The sequence below is a fragment of the Panthera tigris genome, chromosome A3, assembly GCF_018350195.1.
Source record: "Panthera tigris isolate Pti1 chromosome A3, P.tigris_Pti1_mat1.1, whole genome shotgun sequence".
NCBI lineage: Eukaryota > Metazoa > Chordata > Mammalia > Carnivora > Felidae > Panthera > Panthera tigris.
In genome coordinates this window covers 90,069,073-90,079,853 of record NC_056662.1, presented here as the reverse complement: position 1 = coordinate 90,079,853, position 10,781 = coordinate 90,069,073, and the positions used below count along the sequence as shown (strand labels likewise).

The 10,781-nt window shown below is 53.9% G+C and overlaps 1 protein-coding gene across 3 annotated transcripts; it reads left to right on the top strand.

Moving 5' to 3' along the window:
• Nucleotides 1–4,223: 4,223 nt before the first annotated feature.
• PCGF1 (polycomb group ring finger 1) lies at nt 4,224–7,910 on the top strand. 3 transcript variants are annotated; one of them, XM_042981791.1, is made up of 10 exons: nt 4,224–4,314; nt 5,652–5,729; nt 6,157–6,262; nt 6,419–6,571; nt 6,745–6,816; nt 6,939–7,044; nt 7,228–7,261; nt 7,359–7,445; nt 7,581–7,661; nt 7,765–7,910. In XM_042981791.1, the coding sequence occupies exons 1-10, from the start codon at nt 4,228–4,230 to the stop codon at nt 7,810–7,812; spliced, it is 852 nt and encodes a 283-aa protein (XP_042837725.1). In that variant the 5' UTR covers nt 4,224–4,227; the 3' UTR covers nt 7,813–7,910. The 3 variants fall into 3 exon arrangements, with proteins under 3 accessions (XP_042837725.1, XP_042837726.1, XP_007083540.1); XM_042981792.1 differs by lacking the exon at nt 4,224–4,314 and adding an exon at nt 5,063–5,203; XM_007083478.3 differs by lacking the exon at nt 4,224–4,314 and having other exon boundaries at nt 5,310–5,729.
• Nucleotides 7,911–10,781: the final 2,871 nt, after the last annotated feature.

Genomic DNA, 10,781 nt, shown 5'->3' with positions numbered 1-10,781 from the left:
CTCTGCCCAAGTGCAGGGTGGAGAGGGTTGGCCGGCTGGGGCTGGGGCAGTGACTGACAGATCAGCACTGGGTGGGCAGTGGGGGCTGGGGGTAGGGCAGGGGCGGGGCCGGACCCGTTAAAGGGAAAGAGACGCCTGTTTGTGCGAAACACGGGGAAGAGTGGCGGGCGGGTATGGTGGGGGTAAGGGGGGAGGTGGCAAGGGTGTTAGGAACCAGGCTCAGCACGGGAGGGGCCAGAGCTTGGGCCGCTGCCCGCTGAGTCAGCCGAGATGCGCACAGCAACTCCATCCTCACCGGCCTCCGCCTTGGGCCTCCTCGGCCTCACCGGCTTCCTCGCAGGTGCCTCCTCCCACAGCCCCCACTCTTCGTCTCGCGATGGGTCCTGCCTGCCAACTCCCGGATTCGTTGTGGCCCCCGCCTAAGTGCCCTCGAAGACCAAATCTCGTTGTGGCTTCCTGGCTGCGATGGGAAGCGGTTGGGGAACAGCGCCGACGAGTTGGAGGCCCGGGAAGAGGACAGGTGTGGGAAGGGAGTGGCAGGGCGCGTCTGGGGGGCTAGGGCGGGCAACAACCACTCTGGGCTAGCTATCCTGGTGCACCTCCCGGCCTCTCCCATAGGGCCCCTACCTCCTTCCGGGAGCGCCAGCAATTGGTGCCCTGTGTTTCTTAGAATTTCGATTTTCTGAAATCGATGTAGAGCGAACCATTGGCCCAAGCTGGGCCAACTCCGGCCGGTGAGAGCCCCAAGCCCCCGACAGGGGACCACCAATGCGGGACTCTGCCCCTCCACTACGCGCCTAGGAAGTCTATTCTCACACACTTCTCCCCTCCCTCCTCAAAGTCAGGAGGACAAAATCGCCACAGGCGACACACGAGTCCTCACCGAAGCCTTGGTGGGGGGGGGGGGGGGGATCAGCCGCCTCATTTCCCACAGACGCTACACCCCACCCAAGCCCTAGAAACTGTGCCTGGAGTGTGTCAGAGAAGGGAGGTGGGGAAAAACTGAAGCCGCTTGGTGACCTTATGACCTCTGGCCGCGGACCCAAGAACTGGGAGTGTGTGAACTCTGCGTCCTTCCCGGGATGGGACCCGGGCCCGGCGGGCCCCCGCGTCGTAGACCCGCCCCCGCCGCCGCCCGGCCCGGTGCAGGCCGCCATAATCGGGTTAGCTGGGTCGGAATTACATTACCTTCCCCGGCCCGCCCCGGCCCCGGGGGGGCCCTGGCGCCTCCGAGCCGGTGAGACTGGGCGCAAGGAGGGGGGTGTTCCTACCATTCTGAGGCGGGTGGGCACCGATGAGCCGCTTGGTCTGCCTTGGACACGTGGTGGCCAAAGGACCCCGCCCTGCTGTGCCAGCCCTAGCCCCTAGACTCCAGCCCACTCTGGATGCTCCACTCCAGGCTCCAGGCTGCCGGTTACCCGTGTAAGCCGAAATGCCTTCTAAGTCTAGTAAATGGGCTTCCCTGAGAGTACGGATCTTTCAGTTGATTCTCCAGGATCTCCTGGTAAAAGACTCTGCCCCTCCTTTCTCCCCAGCAGATGGGCTGCAGCCCAGTGCCTGAGGCAGGATGAGGGGTCTTTTCTCTCCAGGGAACTAGGAATGATATTTGGGCATCTGGGCAGGAAGATAAAGAAGAGAAAAAAGGGAGTGGATTTTCCCCCACTAAAGCCACCAGGCCCTGGTGTTCTCAGAAGCCTCATTCTGAAGGGAGTGGACCATGGGGGGAGGCAGGCAGTTGGCATTAATAATATGTAACATCCTCTCCCAATTTCTTGTCCACTTCCACTATGCAGTTTCTTCAGTCCTTTCCCCACCCTGCCAACAGCCCCTTCTGAAAGGCGGGCAGAGGATCCTGCCAATTTGGCAGCTGTGTTATCTTAGTGGAAAAGACAGCCATTATCACCTCCCCCAGCACCCTTTGTCAGCAGTAGAGAGATGGGGCAACTAGGGAGCATAAAAGTTCTGCTGTCCAGGGAAAACCACCGAGACAGCTTGGGCTGGATCCCCTGAACGAAAACAGAGAGCCTAGGGAGCCAGCAAAGTAAATAAAGACTCTGAGAGGAACTGGCCTGCAGGTTAGGAATCTGGCAGTCCCTTTACCCACTCTAGGGGGTGGGCCTCTGAGGAAAGGGTGGGCACTAATGTGTCTACAATCAAGCTGAATAAATCCTTCTTGAATGAATCAATCAGAGAGGAAGAGGCAACATCGTGCAGACCTGTATACCTGCTGACTGTTCATCCTGCCTTTTGAGGTCAGCACAGATGGCACTGCCTCCCAGAGATGGCCCAACCGATTCTTGGGCAGGGGAATGGTCACCAACCCAGTAATATATACATATCTTCTGGGGAGTTACAAAAAAAACAAAAATTACTGCCTCACTTCAGAAACAATGGGTATTCAATTCTGTCAGCCACAGTCCTAGGAATTTCTCTGCTTGCCTCCACCTCTCTGATCCCAATTCTCTGGGAAAAGTGGTTCCTTTGAGTTTATATCTAGGGTGGAGGCCCTGAGGTCAGAACTCCCACCTCCCATACACACTGCTTTGCATCCATCTCCCCGTGTCCTACATGCATGCAGGTGGTCCCTAATTCTTCAAGTTGTCAGGCCTTTAAGCTTGCAGCTTCACAGGAAGAGGCACATTCTCAGCCTGTGCCTTTCCTTCCTTTCTGCTTTTTGTGCAGTGTCTTTCCCAGGAGATGGTCCCCACTCCTGCATCATCATTTCTGTCATTAGCTTAGTCCTTCCTACCCCCTGCTCTCTTAGGTCTCTTTTATCTGTACAAGAGAGATTTTTATCTCCAAGAGAGATTCTGTTTTTCTTTTCCCTTGTCCATCCCACCACATACCCACTGCCTCCACTTCCTCACCATTTCTTTTTAAAACATTTTTTACTTATTTTTAAACTAATCTGTGTGCTCAACGTGGGGCCCAAACTTACAACCCCAATATCAAGAGTCACATGTTCTACCATCAACTGACCCAGCCAGGCACCCCCTCATCATTTATTCTTTTAACTTACCACAACCTGGTTTCACTACACTCTTTTTCAAAGAGCTCCCATGTCCATATTGAGGACTTCTCTGACATGTTTTACTCTCTGGCTCACCAACTGTTTCTTGAAATGTCCCTTTTGGTTTATGTAATATTGTCTTAGTCTACTTCTTTAGATTTTCATAATCAATGCTTATGTTTTTTCTCCACTGACTTTGGTTTTTCCACTGAAGACTGGGCATTCTCAGATCTCTGACTTCAGCTTTCCCTCTCTGTACATCTGCTCAGGTTTCACCCATTCTAACAGTCCCACCTATTATATCCACCCAGAAAACTCAGAGATCTCCATCCTTGGCTCTGACACTTGTTGTGTTCCAGCCTTTCTGTCCTAACCTTCCGGCCAGTTCTGCTTGCCTTTGCTGCAGCCACCTTAAAGTCCACCAGGCTGGCGGACATGCTCCCCTTGCAAGCTCCCGGCTCACTTCCTCCTATAATGCTTTCTTTTGAAATATTTCAGATACAGCCCTTCCTTTCCATTTCCACTGATAAAACCCTAATCTAGGCCATCATCACCACCACCTATATCCATTCATTTGTTAATCTAGAAAATTTCGATTGAACACCTACCATGCACCAGACACTGGAGATATAGCTGCAGACATAACAGAAAAAAAAAAAAATCCTGCCACAACAAAGCTTATGTTCTAATGGGGGAGGCAGGTAAAACAAAAGACAATATATATTGAATAATAATAAATGCTAAGAAGAAGAAGAAGAAAAAAGCAAAGAAAGGGGAGGAGTGAAAGGGTGGGGGTTGTGATTTATCTAAAGTGATCACAGAAGGCCTCACAGAGTAAAGACCTGGAAGAAAGGAGCCATTTGGACATCTGAGCATTTCAAGTTGGGGATAATGCAAGTATATCTTGGTGTTATCTGTGCAACAAACAGGGGTCCAGCATGGCTGGAGAGACTGAGTGATGGAGAGACCATGCAAAGCCTTGAAGGATTGTAAGGACTTGGGCTTTTATTCTGAAAAAGAAAGCTATTGGAATTTTAAGGAAAAGACACCTGATTTTTTAGTTTTATTTTTAACAGGTTTCTTAGGGTAAAACTAACATACAATAAACTGCACATATTTAAAGTGTACAAAAGTGTATGTATACACACATGAAACCACCACAGATAATAAACATATCCATCAACTCAAAAACTTAACTTATATCCTTTTTTATTCATATGGAAACGTGGAAGCAAGGAAAGCAGGCAAGAAGCCACTGCAATCAATCATCCAGAGGACAGATGATGGTATCTTGGACCAGGGAGGTAAGCAGTGGACGTAGTGAGAAGGGGTTAATTAAAAAATCACTAATCTCATCACTTTTTGCTGCTTTATCCACTCCAATTTACTAGAAGATAAATGAGCAAAATATTTCTTTCATAGAATAATTCCCTCTCTTCAAAACAAAAGGTCCGCTAGCTCCCCATTGCCCTCAGGCTAAAGTCCCAGCCCCATTAGGCCCTGTTTCTATCACTACTCCCACATCCACACCTCTGCCTCTTTCCTATCCCTCTCCCTGGTCAATCCCTTCGAATCTGCCTTTCTTTTCTATTTCCACCGCACTTCTTATCCAGGCACTCCACCCCCATTCTCTGAACTGTGACCACCCAAAGTCCCACTTCTTCCAGAAAGCCTTTGGTGGTCTCCATTGGGGTCTCTCCCTTGATTCTCCAACTGCACTTGACGCTAATACTTCACAGTAAACTTATCCTTGGTTTTTAATCCCACTGGAAGTACCTAAGGATGGCAGTGCACACGGTCTAGAGCTTCTGCGTCCTCTCCAAGTACGGGACTGGGCCTATGCTACTGCAGGCGCTCGCTGCTTCAGCGTGTCTATGTGCGCTAGTGTCCTAGTCCTCCTCCCCTCCTCCTTCGGCATCTGCTCTGCATTAGTCTGTCCCAGGCCTCCGCAGGCGCCGATGATTGAATCATCATCATTAACCAGGGTCTGCCCCCCCCCCCACTCGCCGCCACCACAAGCCCCGGCGGCAGAGGAGGATGGTGGGGGGGGGGGCGGGGGACGGAATAAGATCACTACCAAGTCCCTGGGGGTCCCTCCCTCCCCGCCACCCTCTCCGCGACTCCGCAAAGCCCCGAGAAAATCCCGCCGGGAGCCGGGAGAAGGCCTGCCATCCAGATGAAGCTCCGTAACGCGTACGCGTCAGCCGACGAGGGCGACTTTATGAGGAGAGGACCCGGGAGGGGCTTCTTTAGCGGGGTCGTGGTCACAGGAGATAGACGACCCTAAGCGGCGGCTGGCAGAGACCGCCGGGCCCTTTGGGGTAGAAGGCGATAGTCTTTTCAGGCTCCAAAAGTTAGTCCCGCGGTCGAGTAGGGTCTATTATGATGATTACTACAAGAGGTCAATGAGATAGGACCCCCTCCCCACGCCCCCCCCACTCCCTAATTACGGATTGAGGAGGGGGAGGGGCCAGTGAGGCTCAGGTGAGCACACGGGGAGAAAGGGACATGGGCGGGGCCTTACAGAGGGTCAACGAATCCGAAAAGACCTAAGCCCTCGTTGCTGGGCGACAAGTCCCGCCCCGCAGGCGGCACCGGAAGTGGCAGGCCGGGATCAGCCTTTAAGATGGCGTCTCCTCAGGGGGGCCAGATTGCGATCGCGATGAGGCTTCGGAACCAGCTCCAGTCAGTGTACAAGATGGACCCGCTACGGAACGAGGTGCAGGGGCGGCGGGGTTACTGCTGTGGTCGGCTAGCGGTGCGAACTGGGGCCGGCTAGAGGACGGGCGGTGGCTGGCCCGGCGCCCAGTGCGCCTGCGCAGAGACAGGGTGCCCAATGCGCCTGCGCGATTGCGATCGGGTTGCCAAACTCCGAGCTAGGACGCTTGCGCATTGTGCCGCCCACGTCGTGTAGTCTCCCCTGGGAAAGGAAGGTCGGGCGAGTCCACGGGAAGGGAGCCCCCGCTGTGCGCGGAGCCCCCTGCTGGGCGGAGGGGGAGTGTCAGCTCCCGGGAGCTAATCCCTTGCGGATCGTGCAGGGTGCGAGGCTTGGCCTTGGAGTGTGATGAAAGAGGCATTTTCGCAGCTGGGAAGGCGTATGATTTGGGGTTGGAGGGAATGGTTGGTGACGGGCGGTGTGTCCGCAGGAGGAGGTCCGAGTAAAGATCAAAGACCTGAATGAACACATCGTCTGCTGTCTGTGCGCCGGCTACTTCGTGGATGCCACCACCATCACAGAGTGTCTTCATACTTGTGAGTGCCCTGGACTCTGTCTGGTCCTTCAGGCCCTAGTCTCCACCAAGCTAGTTGCCAGGCTTTTGGCTGCCTGCCCCAACCACTCAGACACCCCACCCAGCCCGTGAATCCCATTCCCAGAGAGACTAAGAGTCTGCTCTTTCCTTCCTGCAGTCTGCAAGAGTTGTATTGTGAAGTATCTCCAAACCAGTAAGTACTGCCCCATGTGCAACATCAAGATCCACGAGACACAGCCACTGCTCAACCTCAAACTGGACCGGGTCATGCAGGACATCGTGTACAAGCTAGTGCCTGGCTTACAAGACAGTGAGTGACCAACCTCACTTTGAGGGGTCTCTGGAGGACTGATGCTGGGTGGCAGCTTGAGATGACAAAGGCTTTGGTGGGAATCATGTAGGTAAAGAGGTTGACAGCCGGACAGGGACAAAGTATGAGGGAGGGCTAATATTTACTTCCCACACCCCCCGCCTCCATTCTAGGTGAAGAGAAACGGATTCGAGAATTTTACCAGTCCCGAGGCTTGGACCGGGTCACCCAGCCCAGTGGGGAAGGTATGTCCCTTGGCAGCAGGAGGGTAAAGTAAACCCCCCAGAGCATTTCTCCTGCCCAGTTTTGCTCTCTGGGGAAAAAGGAGTATGGAATCTGTGCCACTCTCCTCACTACTCTTTCTTAGAGCCAGCCCTGAGCAACCTCGGCCTCCCTTTCAGCAGCTTCGACCACTCTAAAGCCCACTACTATCGATATGATGAGCAGCTGAGTCTATGCCTGGAGCGCCTGAGGTAAGGGTCAGGTCATGAATTGTCTGATGTGACAATGTCAGTGACCCAAAACCTGGGAGGGGCTTGGTGAGAGGGTGAGCAGTGAGGGGGAGTGTCTCTTCCCTTGAAGAGAGTATACCATGGCTCTGGGTGAAGTACAGGGGGAAAGATAGGGCTCCTAACCTGTGTCTGTTTCCCTCCTAGTTCTGGGAAGGACAAGAATAAAAGCATCCTGCAGGTGAGAGGGGCTGAGGGGAGGGCCTCTCTGAGGACTCACCTCCCCATTGCCCCTCCCTCACACACCTTGTCCTCTTGCCTTCCCTCCCTATCCCCAGAACAAATATGTTCGATGTTCTGTTAGAGCTGAAGTTCGTCATCTCCGAAGGGTCCTATGTCACCGCTTAATGCTGAATCCCCAGCATGTGAGTATTCCCACAGCCAGTTTTGGGGGGAAAGGGAGGAGCTCAAAGGGAGTTCACAGAGTCTGTAGTGGACCAGGGCAGTTCTTGACCTGCATGAGAGAGGGGTTTCTAAAACTGTCCCCATCTCCCTCCTAGGTACAGCTCCTTTTTGACAATGAAGTTCTCCCAGATCACATGACCATGAAGCAGATATGGCTCTCCCGCTGGTTCGGCAAGGTGAGCCAGGGCCGAGGCAGTCCTCAGGGCAGGGATGTGCTGAGGGGGCCTTTTGAGTAAGAATGCTCCCACTGACTGCTTCTTCTGCTTGTTTTCTCCTTAGCCATCCCCTTTGCTTTTACAATACAGTGTGAAAGAGAAGAGGAGGTAGGGGCCAAGCCCCCACCACATCCCTGTCCCTTTCCCTCCCCAGATATTTATGTGAAATTAACTGCGGCTTTATTTTTTGAAATAAAAACTTTAAAAAAGCATCTTTTCTCTTCCTTCCACCTATGCATGCTTTGTTCTGTGTCCTGCTTCCCTTAGAAGTCCTCTGAGTTTCATCATGAAAGAGAGCCTCTCTCTGTCCCTTGCCCCTCAGTGAATTGCCAAAGGAGAAGGGTAGATGACTCTATACATGTAAAATTCAGAAGGTGAGCTAAGTGGAACCAGGCTACCCATACCAGCTCTTGTGTGGGGTGTGTGTGTGTGTGTGTGTCCTTTCTGGAGGGGAGCTGTCACTCTACTTGAGTGTTGCAGCATATGCTACAAGCTTGAGTGGAGGTGTCTTGATTCAAGAGTAGGGCTAGGGTTGGACAGTGGCCACTGAAGGACTGAAGAAGAGTGCTATTTTAAAGGAAAAAATCAAAGAATTGCACTATGGAAGGAATCGGAAAAAAAAATTACGGGGTGGGACACAGGGAGAACAAGAGTGTTGATTTGGAGACATGGTTGTCCTTCAGGTTCCCGGACTAGGTGAAGCAAGGATGAGGCGAGGGAACTAGTGTCCAGCAGAGCAAAGGCAGCTTCAAGTAACAAGAGGGAAGCAGCAAGGCTGTTAACTCCCTTGATTAATTCAGCAAACATCCCTTTTTTATAGGAGCCCAGCCATGAGCCTTAGGCTCTGGAAACAAACTTAGCTAGTCTTCCTGTTCTATGACCTCTTAGTGGGGTAGTCAGAAACTTGCCCGACTGGGCCAATAACAGATGGAGGAGAAAGCAAGTTCCTGAAGGAAGCTAACAGGCTGTGGCTGAATCTGGGACAAGTGGGAGGGAGCAAGCAGCATAAATTGTGGCCAGAACTCAAGTTGGAACCTAAATCTTACATTGGCCTAAGTCTGACTCCCGTGAGTTCAAAGGGGTCATTGTGCCTAGCTGGTGAGGGCTGAAGGCACAGAGCTCCCAGGGATAGAGATGAGGTGGCAGAAGACTTGGGAGGAGGTGTACAGTGAAGGAGGTCTGAACTGGCTGAGAGAGCCTGAGACTGGGGCGGGGGTTAAAGGGACTGGGCATAGCAACCAGTGCACGGTGGACCTGGGCTTCCCTCCACACGGATGAAGCTTGTAGACCATGAGAAAAGCACAATGCGGGGAGGCTGCGGAAAGCAAGAGCCCTCAGGTGTGAGGGGCAGGCAACAAGCAAGAGGGTGGGGACATTGCAGAACAACCACCCTGACAGAATCTCCAAGATTCCCCATGCCTCCGTGTTTCGAGCTGCATGCCTGGAATGCCTGTCCCCCTATGCCCATACTCAGCTGTCTTTTCAAGGTCCAAGTGTCACTTCCTCCAGAAAACCCTCTTTCTGCCAGGACCCGGGGTTTTCCATTCCTTTGCATCAGCCTCTACACCAACATATATCTAGGGATTTGGGATTCATTATATCTATCTCAGGGCTCCCCCCGTCTCTTCCGGGGACTCCATGCCCACTCAAGCAGCCACACTGAGGCTGTTCTCAAAGAGTTTGTCGGTGAAAGGGCATTTTCTTTTCTTTTTTTTAATGTTTGAGAGAGCGTGCTTGCAAAACAGGAGGAAGGTCAGAGAGAGGTAGAGAGAATCCCAAGCAGGCTCTGGGCTGACAGCGAGGAGCCACAAGTGGGGCTTCATCTCACCGACTATGGGATCATGGCCTGAGCCTAAATCAAGAGTCGGAGGCTAAACCAACTGAGCCACCCCTGAAAAGGCATTTTCAAGGAATGACTCACCAGGGAGAGGTTTGGACTTGGGGAGAAGGAGGTAGAAACGTTCCTGGGGACTTTTCAGGTCCTAAGTGGCTGCAGGAGGAGTTGGGGAGTAGCTTGGGGCTTGGCAGGAGCTTGGCGTCAAAAAGGCCCAGTCAGAAGATAAGGCTGATTTAGGGACCAAGCCTCAGGATGAGGCTTTTGACAAGGCATGGTTTGAGGCCAAGGAGCCTTAGAAGGTGCTCAGGACAGGATCTGGGATGGCGGCCCAGTGGCGGCCTCGCCAGGGGCCCAGCAGAACCTTCTTTTTGTCTGTCAGCGGTGGTGGCAGAGGCAGCTGTGGTGAGTCTCCCGAGGTGGCTGATGCAGGCCAGCTGCGGGCGCTGCGCCACACAGACCCTGTGCCCCTCAGGTCACGATCTGCGCCACGGGGTGAGGGGTGGGGGTGCAGAATCAAGCCCAGCGTTCTCTTGGGCCGCGCGACCCAGAACGCGCTCCTTGTCTTCAAAGAGGCTGCCGCAGGGCAGTCCCAGCGCGCAGCCGGCCCACTCCCGGGCGCCCTTGACCTCGCTGTGCTTCCGGTGGTGGGAGGGAGCGGGGGCATCAGTACTCACGGGCAGGGCCCAGCCGGCCATTGCCCCTGCCGCTTCCGTTTCCGCGGCCCACTCTCACCTGGGGGAAGGGAGCACCGAGATTTGTGCCCTTGGCACAGGAGAGAACAGGTTCTTCTTAGCCCGGGCAGTCTGTCCCCGGCCCGGGGTGGGCGGGAAAGGAGGGAAAAGGTACTTCACTGGTAATGGAGCAGGGGGTCTCGCTGTGCGTGTGTGTGTGTCCCGCCGCTCCCCCAGCTCGGCTCGCACGCCCCCAGAGCTCTTTATGAGCCGGCGGAAAGGGCCAGAAAGGGCTCACGGACCCAAGCAAGGCCCTAAAAGAAACGAAACTAAAGTGGAAGTGTCTGAGTCGGTTCATTCAACAACGTTTTCTGAAAGAGAAAACAACCCTTGAAGTGTGCGAGACCGACTGCCGCTCCGCCCCTCGCCCCTCGGCCGCGAGTTTCCTCCCTCAACGCCCACCCCCCTCTCACTAATGGACTTCCCTAAGAGTGGGAAGGGGCGGGCAGGCACCTCTCCGGGACTGGCCCTCATCCGTCCACTGCCCTGAGGGGGTTGTTCGGAGGATCCCCA